Source organism: Lemur catta, chromosome 1, assembly GCF_020740605.2.
Source record: "Lemur catta isolate mLemCat1 chromosome 1, mLemCat1.pri, whole genome shotgun sequence".
Classification (NCBI taxonomy): Eukaryota; Metazoa; Chordata; class Mammalia; order Primates; family Lemuridae; genus Lemur; species Lemur catta.
This window is the reverse complement of record NC_059128.1, coordinates 281,147,987-281,166,038: the sequence shown is the minus strand read 5'-3', so window position 1 is coordinate 281,166,038 and position 18,052 is coordinate 281,147,987. Positions and strand designations below refer to the sequence as shown.

The 18,052-nt window shown below is 44.6% G+C and overlaps 1 protein-coding gene across 1 annotated transcript in view; it reads left to right on the top strand.

Moving 5' to 3' along the window:
• DSCAM (DS cell adhesion molecule) overlaps positions 1–18,052 on the top strand; it is a 718,109-nt gene that overhangs the window by 660,364 nt on the left and 39,693 nt on the right. Inside the window, exons 22-27 of the mRNA XM_045558333.1 lie at positions 1,233–1,350; positions 3,091–3,254; positions 4,860–4,958; positions 7,935–8,123; positions 9,329–9,619; positions 12,566–12,742. Coding sequence (XP_045414289.1) covers positions 1,233–1,350; positions 3,091–3,254; positions 4,860–4,958; positions 7,935–8,123; positions 9,329–9,619; positions 12,566–12,742 — 1,038 coding nt within the window. The remainder of the gene's footprint in view (positions 1–1,232; positions 1,351–3,090; positions 3,255–4,859; positions 4,959–7,934; positions 8,124–9,328; positions 9,620–12,565; positions 12,743–18,052) is intronic.

Genomic DNA, 18,052 nt, shown 5'->3' with positions numbered 1-18,052 from the left:
ATTCAGGTTCTTTTCCCTCATAAAACAGTGGTGGTATCAGATGGTCTTGTAGGTCTTAATGACCGCGGTCGGCATTAAGGAGGGCTCCGTAACGCCTTGGCTCTGGGGATCCCGCCTTGCCTGGGATTCCAGGGCTTCCCTGGGGAGCCTTCTCTGCGCCTCCCTTTGCCAATGCAAATCCTCAAGCCCAAATTGGTGCAGGGTTCCCAACACTGGTCCTGTTTTTCAATGGGTCCAAGATTAGATTAGGGCTTCTACTGCGGTCTCTGTGTTGGTGCGTCGCCCCAGGCTGAAGTCACAGAGGGAGCACGGGTTTCCTCTGTGTCCCCAGCCCCGAAGCTTGTTGGCTAAAAGAAAGGAAGGATGCAGCCTCTGGCTCCTGTTCACACCCCAGAAAGTAGCGTCCCAACATACGTCCAAGGTCAGGCAGGTTGTTTTGCTCTGGAAGACTTGTGTTTGGTGTTTCTGCCAGCTTTTGTGACTCACTCAAGGAGGTGGCACTAGGAACCTGTCACCGTTACCCACTCTGGTCTTCGCACAGACCCTTCTCTGGGCAGGTTCACCCTGGCTTTCTCCCGTCTGTCTCCTGGGACTTCTGCCACACTGGGGCTGTGCCAGTGCCAGATGCCCCGGCAGGTGCTCCTGTCTGGGCATCCGAATCACTGTCCCAGGCAAATGTTTGTGCTTTAAGAGAGGCTGCTCTGAAAACATTCATTTTCCTTAATGTGTGTGCTGAAGATCAAGTTGATATAATAAAATCAGGAAAGTACCACAAAATTGGTAAATAGAAGTTGTTCCAGTTTTACTTCTTCTTGTCTTTGGGGACTTTATGTTTTGTATTGTCTACTGCTCTCTTGGATATTAAAAGTATATTTTAATATGCAGTTTTGGTGTTGAGATAAATTGTTTCATAAAGTGCTTTGAGAAATATTATAATTGTGCTCATAGAAAACACAGCTTGGAGCTGCTTGGCTTATGAAACCCCAAATATTTAATTTAGACTCCTCATGTTTAGTCAATAGGAGAAAAAAATGCTATAATGGGGATTTTCCATAGCTGTGTGTTCTTACAACAAAAATCCCTCATAATCCTGGTACCAGAGAATAGCTCTGACGGTTGTGATGCTAATTGGCTTCACTTGCTATTTTGGGGTGTTGCTCTATTTGGGAAGGTCGTCTCTGTGTAGACGAGTCTGTGGGATAACTGGGCTTCTGCTCTGTGTGGCCCTTCAGCTCCTGCACGAATCCTGACATTCAGTGGGACAGTGACCACTCCATGGATGAAGGACATTGTCTTGCCTTGTAAAGCTGTCGGGGACCCTTCACCTGCAGTGAAATGGATGAAAGACAGGTAACCAGTAACCCAATGTATGCCTTTAGTGAAACTCTGAAAGATTGTGTATGACATACTCGTGTTGGGTCTAGTGGTCTTCTAATTTTGTATTTATTTATATTAATGAAAGCTCAAGGGAAGCTACCACTTCTTCCAAGATGAAGGTAGGGAAGGAATCTCATCTTTACCACTGAAGGGTCTGATCTATTGCATCAGTCCTCTATATAAACTCAGAGCCTTTAAATCCATAAGAGAATGCTTACAAGGAAAATAGTCTAACCAAATAAAACAATCATTGTGAAAGTCTGTTTTCCCTTATCAGATAATTGTATAACTGAAACGAATGTACCCAAGATCATGGTGAGACTTAACACTTATCTGTTCTCCTTCAAAAATAAAGAACCAATAACCCCACCTCGAATACTCTGAGAAATAACCTGAAGAAATGGAATACAGTAGGACTTTGCTAATATCAAATCTGGCCCTTCACACTCCATAGTAATTATTAAACTAATAGGAGCCGAGGTCGCAGGGAGCAAGTGGGTGAGATGCGTTCTGCCCGTGTAACTTTTTAAAGTGCTTCATCTCTATTCAGAGGAAGAAGTTAGGATATAAATAAAGAATCGAAAATTCATCTATGAGCATAGAGATGTGATACAATGGATTCAGAAGAGTGCCTATTTTCGGGCCGGGCACGGTGGCTCACGCCTGTAATCCTAGCACTCTGGGAGGCCGAGGCGGGTGGATCGCTCGAGGCCAGGAGTTCGAGACCAGCAAGAGAGAGACCCCGTCTCTACCAAAAATAGAAAGAAATTATCTGGACAACTAAAATATATATAGAAAAAAAAAATTAGCTGGGCATGGTGGCACATGCCTGTAGTCCCAGCTACTAAGGAGGCTGAGGCAGTAGGATCGCTTGAGCCCAGGAGTCTGAGGTTGCTGTGAGCTAGGCTGACGCCACGGCACTCACTCTAGCCTGGGCAACAAAGTGAGACTCTGTCTCAAAAAAAAAAAAAAAAAAAAGAGTGCCTATTTTCAAACAAAAGCACTTAAAAGACATAAACTATTGGAATAATTGTCTCAGTCCAGTGACCACTTTTCTCATTGCATTTAAAGTTAATCCAAAGGAACCATGTAAGCCCCAAGGTCAAGCTGGCATCCTGCCTGAGGTGAGGATGACCTCAGGTGACTGGACAGTCTGCCACCACAGCAGTGGGTATGGCGGCCAGAAAATTCTTTCTTTCCTAGGGTCAATTCCTCACCCTCCCGAGATAACACCTTTCATTTTTTAATGACAAAATCATTAAGAACTGTGACTTTAAGTGAATCTATAAGAGATCCTAAGACTGAGTTTCCCATGAATGACTTGGTCAAACCGGCATTTCTGCCTGTGGAAGGAATTCCCAGGATTGCCCAAAAGAGGAAGTTGCCAGTGTCCACAGGGTGGGGGGAAAGAGAGACCCATCCAGGGTGTGACAGTCCCTGGCACGTGTAAGGGGCCACCGGCTCGAGCCGGCATCCGTGCTCTTGACACAGGCCTAGCCTTCAGCATAGCATTTTTTTACAATGAAAAAACTCACCTTCTCAGCTATTGCTGGTTTTTATTGTATAATCATATTCTAATTCTTTCATTATACAAGAGATATTACGCTGCCAAATGTGTTGTTGCTTCAGGGAGAGTCTTTATGCTTTTCCCCAATCTCAGCTAATCTGGATTGTAACCTCTTTAATCTGTGCCTTTTTCTTCCTGTGAGGTAGTAACGGGACACCCAGTCTGGTAACGATTGATGGGCGGCGGAGCATCTTTAGCAATGGGAGCTTCATTATCCGCACGGTGAAAGCGGAAGACTCCGGCTACTACAGCTGCATCGCCAATAACAACTGGGGGTCCGATGAAATCATTTTAAATCTACAAGTGCAAGGTACAGAACTTGGGAACTCTTTGTAATATCTTTAGCATGTATGCCTTATGTGCAAAGAATAAAATTGAACAAGTTTAAAGAAGCAGTCCTTATAAAGAGCCAACAGAGATTTTAACATTACCAAAAAAAATTTATTTTGGAAAATATAACTAAACAAATCAAAGTAAATGAAAAGCACTCACAGTCCCAGAGATGATATTGGGATGCAATACATTTTTGCATATAAAATGCCTAGTCTGTTTTTTCTCTATGTGTGCATCTCTAAAAAAAGTCCTTCTTAATAATTTCTACTAATTGCACTATTTACATATGTATAACCCAGAAAACACAAACAAAAATAAGTTTGAACTGTGTTCTTTTATGTCTGCTAATTAACTCAATTTTTATATGTAATATATGTAAAAATGACACTAACTGAAACTCTAAGAAAATTGCTGTAATATTTAGCTATGTATTTAATACAGGGTATTTAATTTTTCTTGATATCATACACAAAATGTACACAACTTCAAAAGACTGTCATATTAAAATGGTGTGCAAAATCCCAAACAGCTACTGAGTGGGTTCAGATTGGGATGCACAGTGACGTTTTATTAGTAGAAAAATCAAAGTGCATGCTTCTTTGCATTTAGGTGTTGTCACGTTAATAGATTACAGCGAGTAAAAATAAAATCAATACCGTCCTCAGCAGGATGGAAGGGGATGAGAAGGACTATATATTTTTTTAAATCACTGCAAAATTGATCTTGAATTTCAAGTTAATTGAAGTCAGGAGAATTCCAGAGCATTTTGGAAGATAGGCACTATAATATGACTTTAAAGAGTTGGGTCAATTTTTCAGGCCTTTGGGTCAATATATCAGGCTTCTCTCAGAGGAAAAGAGAAAGACATTTTATATGAAGCTTTGTACATAATTTGGATCATCTGGTTTTGAATTTCTTTAGTGTTTCTGCCCTTAGAACCTGTCCAAAATTATACTGAGGCCCATAGTTTAGAAGTATGTAATATAGTCTGCAAACCTTACGGGAAGGTTTAGTTCATCTGCTGTAGCCCAGTGGCACCGCTGTGATGTTCAGAGCGCTGTGTGTGTGTGTGTGTGTGTGTGTGTGTTTCATCTTGGGAAAGTAACTAAAAAGGTGGACATTTTTGCAATTCTTTGTCGCACTAGCTACTTCTTCCCCTTCCCCTTTCTCCTCCCTGAGATGAACAGAACAGCTAAGTGGATGCCTTTTATCTTTTTCACTTGAATTTCATGGCTGAAATTCAGAGTAAAATAATGCATGTATCCTGAGAAGGTTTAAAGAAGATTTTGATTAGTGATGAATAACTCAGGAGTTCAAGGAATTGGGAAAGAAATGAGTTACATATGAATCCACGTAGAAATGTGGTTGAATTTCCTTTAAATAATAGATTCACTCTATTCTACCTCTTTAACTGGGATATCAACTAAACAGGCAGTTTGACAGAAGTGAATTGCATATTTTAGCAACCTAAAACACTTATTTAATAAATGGCTGTTAAAAAATGATTTGGTAAATGACTGTTCAAGAAGATTAAAGATGTGAAAAACTAATTCTTGTTTTCTAAAAACTGTTCCCTACCTAGTGCCACCAGATCAGCCTCGACTTACAGTTTCCAAAACCACATCTTCCTCCATCACCCTCTCCTGGCTCCCTGGAGACAATGGGGGCAGTTCCATCAGAGGTAATAAGATACGGGTTTTTTGCAATAGTTGAATAATTGTATTGTCCAGAGCCCAATAAGTGACTCCTCTCCATCAAGTAACTGGTATGTGTTAGCTTATTCTCCCCAAGAATATATCCTATAATTAGTTTCTCTGTTACCTAAGTGAGAAACCATATATCTAATTTTAGGGTATTTGTTGAAACTAAAGTCATTCTTCCAAGGAATCTCATTCGCAAATTATTCTGGTGCATCCTGTCAGAGTGAAATATTAACAAATGCAAAAAAAGAAAGAAAAAAAGACATTTGGTAAACTTCTCCCTGAGAGTGTGAATACTGTTTCTTCTCCATTTTGTCAACACTGTCAATCATTCATTCAAGTAACCACACTTACTGTTCTGACATATAAGGTAGTAACAGAGAAGCTAGGGTTTAGACGGGAACCAATCTGTTTGCACAAAGCCTTTGCAATTAGTGCATGATAGGTAAATATAAATGAGGTTCATACCAAAGGAATGGGACAGTGTGATCATTCAAGCAGAAGTGGAACTGGCAGACTCCATTCTGGGCAATTTGCAGACCAAGGAAAGGGAGTTGATCCAGGGCCAGAGACAGAAGAGACAGGAAAGAGGGGCTGAATCACGAAAGAGGTCTCAACATCGTGAGAGAGGATGAGGGGCTTAGACTTCGGAAGGCAGAGAACATCTTTTCTTCTGAGAGAAGAGTAAGGATGAGAAGTCAGCTGGAAATACAGGGACACTTCAGGGTGAAGCTGGTGGTCTCTGGAGCCAGCTCATTCCGTTTCCAGAGTGCAAGCTGTCCCATCGCTTCCCAGCTTTGCACCCAGTGACCGCAGCCACATTGGGACTTGTCACACATCACAGGGATCAGAAATGCTACAAATCAGGGTTTTTTTTCTTTTTCTCTCCAAGAGCCAACTGTTAAACATTTACCATCATTCCACTGGGTGAAGGGAGTATTTTCCTTTTTTATAGGAAAAAAAAGGTGAGGCTATTTCTTAAATAGTTGGATGATTAGGGGTGAGGATGTGTTTGTGGGTTTGAGGAGCGTGGGATGGATTTGTAACAGCTGCCTTGCAAAATGCACAGGGAGTCATCAATAGATGAACAAAGTCATTGCCAAGCAGCATCAAGGACCCAGCTGCAGATAAGTAGCAAAAATTATAGTGGTCACAATTACCACAATTTAGTGACTTTCTTAAATGATGCTGGGCAGCTGGGAAGAAAAGTGGATCACAGGTTACCAAAGCTGGTATCTGGCAAGAGAAGTGTGGCTAGAAGTCCAGAGAGAGAGGGAAACCAGCCTCCTTGCTGAAATGGTCGAGGCTGGCTAGAGAACATTCTCGTAGGAAAACAGAAATGGGGCACCCAGGGAAGCCTCGGGGGACCCTAGGTGCTAGGCTCAAATGAAATGAGGTTTGGATTCTGCAAGCACAACCCTGTGGGAGAGGTAGAACAAGAAGAGTGTCCGAGTGCAAGGGCTTAGAGGCGAAGTAAGTTTAGTGATGAAGAGAGTCCAAGACAAAGGTAACCAAGGTGTCCCTGAAATACAGCAGTGGCCACCACTGAGAGGTGTCGTCAGTCTGGTGTGCCCACACTGATGGATACTGACGTCACCGAGGATGATAGCAGGGAACAGGGAACCACACCGGCCCATCACCAAGGGTTGGAGGAGTTGTTAGAAGTGGCTTAGATGGTGGGCAGCGGGAGGGAGGTACAGGCAGCACGACGTGTATGGCAGCTGGGGCGGAGGTCGGATGTGACCATGGGATCACAGAGAGCACAGGTGTAACCTGCCAGGTATCAAAGGAGCTTTGAGGAGCTCAGATGGGGAACTCAAAGGAGAGAAAATGAGGTGTGGGAGGGAGAAAGGACCCCACGGCTACCGAGGGCCAGGAGGGGAGGGAAGGATGAAAGGAGGAGGGAAGGTGTTGACCGTGGCCACCAGGGGGAATCAGAGATGAGTGGCCTCCATGGGACGGGTTCGGAGAGCACTTAATGCTGTCCGTTTGGGGTCAGGAGACACTGCAGTGCAGAGGGTGACAAGTGACTTGGAGTTCCGCAGGGCAGGGTGGGAGATTCCAGTCATTGGGGCAAGGACACTGTGTACCAGGCAGGCCAGTCAGAGCAGAAGTGACACCTTTGCCCCTAGAAATGTGGCTGCAGATAATGGGGATGGAGGAGCAATGAGGAAGGATGTTTCTGTGATCACGGGGTGGAGGGCCTGGCTTCAGGATGACAGTTTGTATCTTCCTGATGGCATTTGGGACCCTTCCCCTGGCCCTCTGGACCCCAGTGTCTTCATCCATGGTGCGGGATGGCGAGTACTATTCACAGGTGTTGTTAGTTGTTATAAAAGAGGTAAAAATGGTCCTGTCGGGGAATGAGTAGTTGGAGGGCATTTTCAAAGGCGGGAGAGGCCAGGTCACCATCGAAATGTTGGCGTGGCTGCAGGCCTTGGAGCCAGTCGCCTCGTGTCTGTGCCCTGGCAGACCAGGAGCAGATGGCCAGGCGCTGGCTCGGGAGTCCCTACCCCACAGGTAACAGTGCCTTCCCCGGGGCTTTGGTTCTCTAAAAATAGCTCAGCTTCAGCCGTGTCTGTGCCCAAGGATTCAGGCACGTATGCTCCAAAAGGCCGATATTTATTTAGCAACTTAGTGTTTATGCCCCGCTGCCCAATATGGCTTTTAACAGAGAAGGAGCAGAAAGCGGTTTCATGTGCACCGCACTGTCCAGCAATACCTACCGCCACAGTAATAACGTCTGCTGTGGGCCCAAATAACTCACTAATGAATGCATCCCGGCACTCCTCCCAGGCTGGGTTCAATTTCCCAGAATCAGGAAGCGTTAAAATGCTCCATCCTGAAGCTGTTCCAATTCTCAGAACTCTCATCTCTTTACCATTCTGACGTGCAACCCCCGGTCTGCCTCTGGCAGGAGCACACGAGGCTCACGTGACTCTCTTCCTCCTCCGAAGGGTACATCCTGCAGTACTCCGAGGACAACAGCGAGCAGTGGGGGAGCTTTCCAATCAGCCCGAGCGAGCGTTCCTACCGCTTAGAAAACCTGAAATGTGGGACTTGGTACAAGTTCACTCTCACCGCCCAAAATGGAGTGGGGCCCGGGCGCATCAGTGAAATCATAGAGGCAAAGACATTGGGGAAAGGTGGGTATGCCTCCCTCGCTTCTAGATGTCCTCCGTTTTCCCCCGAGAAGTGGGGACTGGAATCCTAAATTCCAATTGTATATGAATAAAGTCTGCCATCTATTCATGTGTTTGCTTGTGTATTTGAACTTTGTTATTCCTAACACGGGTTCCATAGTATTACAGCATAATGAGAGAGATGGCTGGACCTTGGCAAGCATTCTCATTCTCTTTTTATTATTATTATTTCATTTGCAATTAAAAAAAGGAGAGTGTCATTTGAAAATCAAAGGTGTTGGGCCCAACAGAAGGTGCCAAGGGTCGGCAGCTGTGAATCGTGACATCTGCCCTCCTAGCCCTTTTTAGGCACCCTTAGTCACCCCATCCCCTTCTTTCTATAGTCTTCACACACCTCGTTGTCCCCACTTCACAGGTGGGAGATGACTGGGGTAAGTCATGAACACTTTAGTGTGAGTTGGGATTGTATCTAATATGTGGACGATGAACCCCAGGGAAATGACTTGCAGAAGAGAACTTCGCAGGCAGCTCAGGAATGCCAGAAAGAGGGAGGGATATAGCTCTCTGTGGCTGAAGTGAGGAGGTGAAGAGAAGGGCTTTGCAGGTGTCCCTCACATCCGAAACCTGCCAGTGGGTGGGCTCAGATAGCAGGGGTGCGAGAGATGAGAGGACAAGGGTGTTATTTGGGCCTGCGGCCTGGATTTTGGATAGCAAGTGGTAAGTGTTCAGATGATAAGGGATTGAGTTATGCAGAAATGCATCCATTAGGTCCCTGGGCCATAGGACCATGTGTTTGGATACTGAGGGACATCGGTCGATGCTTCCCAAATGCAACCGCGTCCTCTCTTGAGGCAGGTCCATCGTGTGAGAGTGAAAATAGGTCAGCCCATCACAATGCGGTGTGTGAACTCTGAAGGAAACCCATCCATGAAATATTAACAGCACAGCTCTTCAGGGAACCCTAAGATACACAGTAATAGCCTTCACCTACCCAGTTTCCCTCTCACACCCAGGTCATTACGGTTGGAGAAAGCCCGTTGGTTCGTAAGGTCTCTATTAATAGCAGACAAGTTGCTAGTGGCCTGTGACCCAGACTTGGGCTAAGCCCCGGCCTGGTGGAGGAGGCAGCCCGAGGGAAACGTGGGAGGGCTCTGGTGGCTTTCAGCCGTGTACCCCAGGGACTGACCCCCGTGTGCACTCTCCCACAGAGCCCCAGTTCTCCAAGGAGCAAGAGCTGTTTGCCAGCATCAACACCACCCGCGTGAGGCTGAACCTCATCGGCTGGAATGACGGCGGCTGCCCCATCACCTCCTTCACACTGGAGTACAGGCCCTTCGGAACCACGGTCTGGACCACGGCTCAGCGGACCTCACTCTCCAAGTCCTACATTCTGTACGACCTGCAGGAAGCCACGTGGTACGAGCTGCAGATGCGAGTGTGCAACAGCGCCGGCTGTGCCGAGAAGCAGGCCAACTTCGCCACGCTCAACTACGACGGCAGTAAGCTGGCTCTGGGGCCCTTCCGTGTGTGTCTCGGGGGTGGTGCACGTGGAACACTCATCCCTGCCACAGTGTGACCCGTGCCCTCAGAGCCCAGTAGGTTGGGAGGCCATTCAGTTGGTTTTACGTGGGGCTCCCTAGTCCATTGTCTCCAGACGACCAGAGCTGTGTGTCCAGAAATAAGGGACAGAATGCCAAAGGGAATGTAACTGGGAGTCTTGGTGCAGGAGTGATTTCTCCGAAAGGAGTCTTGACCACGTGGTTCTGTGCCATGACCGTGAGCTAACATTGCTTTTGTTGTCTCCCACCCTTTCCCCCCATCCCAATCCACATGACAACTTTCTTTTTTGCACTCATTAAGCCCTTAAACTGCATGTGCGAAGACAATTTTCCATGGTAAAGGAGCTTATGTTAGTCTCTGAGCAGAAGCAGGGCCACTGGGGAAAACAGAATAACAGTAGAGTATCAATGTGCACGCACTCGCAGCTTGCGTGAACTTTCCAGAAACCTGGCGAGGTGTCTGTTGACATCTGTGTGACTGAAAATAAATGATTTAAATTTTTAAGCTTTTGTCTAGTGTCAAGGGCCATTGATTGACATCTGAAGAAATGCCCAGCCCCACGATGCTGAAAGGGAGTGTGTCCTTGGATGTTAATTAGTGAGGGAACTTTAGAAAGTGCTCAGTTGCAGCATGTTGGTGCTGATTTCTGCAGCCTTGAAGTGAGTTTCCCTCTTGCAACGACCAAAACGACTGAAAGGAGTTTAGGGCGATGTTGCCTGGGATCCTCAGTTGGTCGATTTCTCCTTGAACGTCCCGGAAGGCCCAGAGCTGACTCTTCCTGCTCTGGCACACAGTGTAGACCCAGCCCTGAATCTCCTGTCCCAGCCCATTTCTGCGAGAAGTCCTCCTCCACCAGAGAGCAGGCTCCCGTCGGCACATCCAGCCGGGGCCCAGGGCTGCAGGAGGGTCCTTAGCGGAAGCCCTCTGGGTTGGTTACCCCGGCCGGAGGCCCCAACCTCTGCGGCGGCTCTGGCCCGTGGTCCTGGAGGAGTCTGTGCTGCTCCTGGACGGCTCTTCTCAAGGCCGATGCTGTTCCTGGCCTGTCTTTCTCTCGTTTTTTAGCCCTCAGTTCTGAGCGACTTCATTCAAAGGTATTCCCGTCACAAAGCACTTGGTTGCTCCCCCTAAAGTGGTTTTATTATTTGGTCTTTCACACTTACCAAAGTCCTCGGTTAACATGCACACATTTGGGTAGCAAGTGTATTTCTTACCTTAGGTTACTGACCTTTGACATGCACACTCTGACCCACCACTCCTCTGCGATAGGGCAGAGGTCAGAGAACGCAGCTCGAGGTGCGCACTGGTGATACACTCACAGCGAATAATTTCAGCAGCAGCTATGCATGTATAGCATTTGAAACTGTGATTCTAACTCACAAAGTGCTCTGCAGTTCTTAAGTATTTGTCTTCTAAAAAAATATATAATGTTCTCACTTTATCCAGGCTTACAAATTATGAAAAAGTCCTGTGAGCTACATTTAAATTTCTGAAATCTTGAATGATTTTAGCACACTAGGAAATAAGAATGCTTATATATATTTTCCTTGCATGGGATTACAGATTTCTTTGAATCAATCTGATGGATGGATAGCTTTAATATATCTTTTGTCACATCTGCCTAAAGGATGTTTTCTATTTTGAGGAAAACAAGCATCACCAATTAGCCTTGCATTTATACCACTCGCTTTCGAAGTCTTCCTTCCCTTGATCTGACTTTCTTCTGCCATTTCCTTGCCCAAAGGTTTCCACTCATCCTTGTCTTTGTCTTGGTTTTGTGGACCCCTCCACACAGCCACCCCTTAAGTGCCCTTTACCTGGTTTCCAAGCATTTGGAGACGGGTTTCCAGCAAAAACACTGTGAAGTTGGAACCATACTCTTCTTGTCTTTAGCAGAGATCATAGGGACTAGGGATTCTATTATCCCTACTCTACTTACTAAATGCAAGATAAAAATCATTTTTCCTCCAGGGGGAAATTATATTGTTTTTGAATTCTTTTTCCTAAAGCACTGACTTTCTGGATCTTATTTTACATGGAATATACGGTGGGATGGAGCCTCTTACATAACGGAGGATGGCAAAATCCATGTTCCATAAAAAGTGGATGCCCGTGTTTAAAGCTCTACACCCATTGCATTCAGCGTCGGGATAGAGGGCAGCTTAAAATATAATAGCTCAGAGTTCATTTCCCTTCAGTGTTTCCTTATGACTCTAAATAATCTGAATTTCATAGCACTGTTTAACACTGGTCAATAGTAGTTTGCTTTAAAGACCTAGATTGGTCCCCTTTGAAAAGTTGTCTATAGCTCTTATACCCTTAAATGGCAGTTTTTTAAAGTAGATTTCATTTTATGCCTGTGATAAAAAGCAAAAGTATAACCAAATAAAAAGGGGTTTAAGCTTCTCTAAGCCAGTGTATCTGGTACAGTCTCCCTGCAGACTCTCTGCTGTCCATTTGCCAAACCTATTGTTCCTCTTCTGATGTGCAATTTTTCAACTAGTCTCTATCAATTGTGCTGTGGGTGACAGTCAAAAGGACACTTAATTCTGGGTAAATGCATGTGGCTTTTGTGAGTACCGAGCCGGGGCATTATGCTTTCAAGTGCCTGCACCCGGCAGTACATTGCAAAATGAAGTCCCTTTCAAAGAGGTGCTGTGCTGTGGAGTCAGTTGGAAGTTTGGGCAAAGGGAGGGGAATGTACAAGAAAATAAGTTAGCAAGGGCCTAGAGAACGAGTTCCTCTCATTCCCATCACCTCCAACACCCTTGGATCACACAGCAAGATTTTCGTAACCCCTCATCCCTAAAAACTCCACCATGCCGTCTTCATTAATGGCCATCTATTAATTAATTAATAGCCATCTAACATCGTGGCCCTGCTTTCAGGTACGATTCCTCCACTCATTAAGTCAGTTGTCCAAAGTGAAGAAGGGCTGACGACCAACGAAGGGCTCAAGATGCTGGTGACCATCTCCTGTATCTTGGTGGGAGTCTTGCTGCTGTTCGTGCTCCTACTGGTGCTGCGGAGGAGGCGGAGGGAGCAGAGGCTGAAGAGGCTAAGAGGTAGGTCAAGGGCTGGCAGCTGGGTCCACCCCAAAGGCTCCCTGCTGCGGAGCCCAGCCACCGGGAGAGAGAACAGCCAGGGAGCAGGCCCAGAGGGAAATGACACTTCCCTCTCCCAGCCAGGTCCCTGCCTGATCCCCTGATGGTCCCTCGGCAAGACTGTAGCGCCTTAAGGGAGAGCAGCAAAAACATTCCTATCTCAGTCAATCAGAAGTCGAGGGAAAGCCAACCTCTGGCATGTCCCGTAAATCCTAGCTGTCGGTAGGCAAAGAAAATTAATTTCACATGGGTTTTTCAACCCCACTCTCTTTAATTTTCAGTGGTTCCAGCAAAGCCACCAATTATGGCTTTCTCTGAAAAGACCTATCAGATTTGCTCTGGGAATGAGAATTATTTCATTGCCTGGAAGCGGAAATTGAGGGCTTATGGTCCCGGGAACGCATTGAGAGGCAGACAACACACGCTTTCCCAAATTAGAAATTTGAGCTGAAGCCCAGTGTAAGAGTTTCAGTCGAACTAAGGAAAAAAATAATGGATAATGGAGAACCCAGGCCAGATGAGATCCATTGTTAACAGACACCATGATTACAGTGTCCGGCTCTGTCGTTCTGCGTGATGAGGCTATTCTCAGCCTCTGGCCAGCAGCCCTCACTTGCCCTTGCTCTGCAATGTGAGAACAAGGAGTTCTTCTAAACAAAAACTGTGCAGGAGAAATGTTCCTGAGTCTTTTGCCCTTTACCGGTGACAGTATTTAACCAACCTACTTTCTTGGTAAATTGCATATACAAGGTATCTGCATTTTAGTATCACTGCAATGTAGAGTATTGATGCACTGTATCCCATATATTCTTCCAAGTTACATTCAAGGAGCAAGTCTGGAAGCATGTCCTCTAAAATATACCTATAATATCCCCAAAGTTTGCTGATATATTTAGAAAACATCGACCTCTTCTGTAAATACTCTACTTGACCATAATCCAGTTAGAGCAGTGAACATGGAGATATTTCAGCTGTCTTCACCTATCCAAAGCAGTCCTTTTCATGGGACTCAAATACATTTTACTATCACTACTTTCACACTGCCAACAAATTAAGATATTTGAAGTACATCACCCTCCATCTGTACGTTATAGTTAATAGTCTGTCCATTTAAGTCTCCTGCAGCCCAATAATTCAGGTGAACCATCAGTCTCATTGAAATGTTCTTTTTCAATCACACTAACCAATTATCTTTGAATTTTGCCGACATTATTTGATTGAATATCTATATCCTGTGTTGTGTACTAGGTGCTTGATATAACAACATGAAAAGAAAGAGCTTTCTAAACTCTAGGTTTAGTGTAGGAGATAGGCCCATAAACAGCTACCAACAAAACAACAAAAAATGTCATGAATGCTAAAATAGGACTTCAGACAAATTCTACATAAGTGTAAAAGAGTGATGGTTCAATTCCAAGTGGAGAGAAAAAGGGAGGCTACCCAAGTACTAAATAAAATATTACTACAAAAGTACAGCACTGCCCAATGTGTTGGAGTAGACTGTGTTGAATTCCATTCACGTGTGCTCATCACTAAAATACCAAAAGGATGGTTTTATAATCGTCTCTCAGGGGTAGTGGAATCCAGTGGCCTAGACTTCAGGGCAGTTGTTATTGAGGTGCAAAGAGGGTCTGTCCTTGTTGCTTTTAGACAACTGTATCTAACTAGTTTCATTTAGGAGGCTTTAGATTGTCCACATAACATTTCTTAAAACCAACTGTAAAAGTTTCTTATTAACGATTTCTATTTGATCACAAAAGTTTGGCAGCAAATGGGTTAAGGTTCTAGGCAGTCCTTCCAGCAGTCTACCCATTCTGCCAAATTTGCTTTTTCTTCCTGTCCCTGCCTCCTATTGCTTGCTCTTTCCTCCTCAGATATTGTTTCATTTTTCCTATTCTGCTTATAGCTTAAGCACTGCAACCTCGTGTGTCCCTGCCAAGGGCATTTCTAGCTAAGGATGCTGCTGACTGTTACTGATGCCTTTGGGTTAGGATGATGGGAGACCCACACATCCTTTGTTTCCACTCTTAATAGTTCCTTGTAATTTAGTTACTTGCTTGGCAAGGGCTATGTCCAGGAAACATTTTAATCTCTGGCATCTCTACTTCCAGACGCTAGCGTCCTTTAGTTGGGTTTGGTGAAGAAAGCAGCACATCACATCAGAGCACCTGGTCTTTCATTCCCCAGAAATGGTTTTGTTTTCTCTGTGCCAGAGAAAGGGTAGTGCCAACACAAAGGCTTCAGCAGGAAGAAAATAAGCACTGTGGCAAAGAGGATGTTTTCATGTGAGATGCTAAAGAGCAAAACATTCCAGAGAAGTGGGTTGCTGTGGTACCAAGGTACCTGCAGTCTTGCATTTTGTACATGCGTAATAAAGGCTTATCGAATCAGGAATCTGAAAAGAGGACAGCAAGCCTGCAAAGGTATTCAATTCCATACCACTTCCTAATGGCAAGTTTCAGTGTGGACGTACTGAAATAAATACGTTCAACCAATCATTGTAGCTTATCTACAGGGCCCAGGGTTTCTAGTAGTAACATTTGCTTATTATTCATCACTCCTATTCCATCACCAGAGTCTGGCTAGGTCCAGGGGAGAAAAAAAGATTTCTAAGCCCCTGTTCCAGAACTGTAGGTCACACTGCAGCGGTCGTGGGCCAAGGCTCACAAAGGACAGACTCATCTCTCTGCAGCTGTGCGAAGGGTGGTCCTGCAAGGACAGTCAGCAGGGGTGTCAGAAAGGGGAATCAAGGAAAGGCCAGGCCGTGCCTGGAAGGGTCTTTGTCTTTTAGCCCTGCAGGGCCCTGAAATGTTCATTAATGACATGAAATATTTCCAACTCACAGAGAGGAGCTGCAGCTTAAAGCAATAGATTCCTATCTATTAAACATCCCAGAGTTCATTAGTGGAATTACCCAATTACAACCTGACCCACATAAGGCAAAGATTCTGTGCCTGTGTTAGAAGAAGTTCAAATATATTTACGGATTTTACGGAGAGAATTGCTGCACACGATATTTTAATAGTCCAAAGTAAGGACCACATTTCTAGTAACGTCTCAGCATTGCCTGAGCAGCCACCTGTCAAGATCACACACGTAAATAAGAAAATTTAAATTATGGAAGAATTTGTAGGGGTCCCTCATGGATGTTTTTAGGGTGATTATGTAAGGTCAACCTCATACGACTGACCTTGTTGGATTGCTGGAAAATACCAAAATGTTTGCCAGCGGAGTGTTTTACTATACGGACAAGCAACCTAGTTGGATGGATACAATATAATGTTGTTTTATGTAAAAAAAAAAATGTTTAAAGAAAGAAAGAAAATGGGACTGAAGCAGTTTAGCCAACCTATATTCTTTCTTCCTGAGTACTTGACTAATTTTAGAGCATAGCGACCTCCTAAACTCTAAATTGCCTGGAAGTGCTACTTTTTTTTTTTTAAATCTATAACCTTATCCAGGAGTTTAGAAGCATTCTGCTTTTAATGATGCCCTCATTTTCACCCAACTTCTAGATCCTTTGAAGTACAAGGTTATAGGGCAAGTCACTGGCTGGGCCTGACATCCCAGAAGCCCCAACCTTATAAAAATGTGATTCCCATATCAAGTAATCAGCTCCAATATTTTTACAAGCCTCCTCCTTTAGCGTGAATTTGCTCAATAAAGTGCAAGCTTCTGTCGGCACCAGTCAGTTCAGGCAGTGCCAGCCCCCAAGTTCCAAGACTTCAAACAAATTAAAGATGAAAATCAATGAGTGATATAAAATTTGATCATGCTCTTATGGGAAAATGCTCTTCTTCTCTTGATCAGAAATGTATTTGTTATTTTAAACATGCTTTGAAATGGATTAGTATTATAAAACTGATAAACTCCAGAAGACCCTGGCAGAGAGCATCTGGGCTTTGGTGCTGGGCAGGCCCAGTTTAAGGTGTGAGTAGTGAGGAGTCGTCACAGCTTCTGAGCCATTTAGCTGTTCTGAAAATGAGCCCAACGCCATCCTCATTTGTAAAACCAAAAATAACTTGAACTTCACTTACCTAAAGGAGAAATATACATCTAGGAGCCCAATGACACTTAAACTTGAGGCAGCCTCACAGTAAGTAAAGATGCCCCAGCACTAATGGATAGAGTCCCTGTAAATGTGCTGTTTGTTAGTGAAGCAACAGGAAGTGTGCACCCCATAAAGCTAATAAATGCCCAAATTGTGGTTAGGATGGCATTAGAAGCCTGTCCCTTAACACTCTTTAGTTCTATGCTTTGTGTTTCTTCCGTCTTTGTTTCCTTCCTTCTTTCTCCTTCCTTCCTTTCCTCCCTCCCTCTCTCTCTCTATCTCTTTCTGCCTTAGTATCTTAATAAAGTTATTCTTTTAAAACGCCAAACTTGTAATGGTAGAACTAAGTAGAATATTGGGTGGGGCCAGGGATGGGCAGTGAGCAGTGGGGGGCAGTCCTGGGTGGCAGCCTGGCCCCGGAGCTCTGCCTTGCCTGAGTGTTCCAGTCTGTGTTTGTACTTGCAGTCTTCTCAGATTACCAGTATATACGGATTTCTTTTTTTTTTTTTTTTTTGAGTACACACATTGCCATGGTTTTTGAATCGGCTTTCATTCCAGCCTGCTGATGATCGAAAGTGCTATTTGGGATCTTGTAAAAACTTAAATGCAGGTTTACAGCCCTCACGAAAATAGCTACTTTATGAGACCCGTTTCAATTCCACAGAAAGGCAGAAACTGTGTGAGGAGCCTGCAAATAAAAGCTTCTGGTGGAGGGCAAAGCAAGGTCAATCTGCCACCCTCAAAATGTATTTTTGTGGGTGTGCACAAATGACTGCCCAGCAGAGGTATCAACCTAAGCATACTCCCCTGAATTTACCTAGAAATTCAGACATGAAAACATAGTTATGTGGCTGTAAGTAAGATTCTTCTTTTTTAAAGAAACATTTGTATGTGTAGAATACAAAGCAATTCAGACTCTCAAACCTTGCACAGCTGCAGTGCACGGGGACTTGGTGTGCCATCATGTGGCACTCGCTGCCTCATTGACGTGCACCTTCATGCTGTGTGCAAACCCAAGATAAAAGCAAAAACAACATGGGAACTGGGCAGGACATAGCTGTGGTCCTCCCAATCCAACTGGAGGTGGCCTTGCCCAAGAATTGATTGAACCATGTGTTAATCTACAGAGTGCCAACATTTTCCTCTTTTTTTCTTTTTTTCTCCTCTTTCTTTTCTATACACTATCTTGTTTTTGTCTCTCAAAAGCTGTGCAGAAAGGT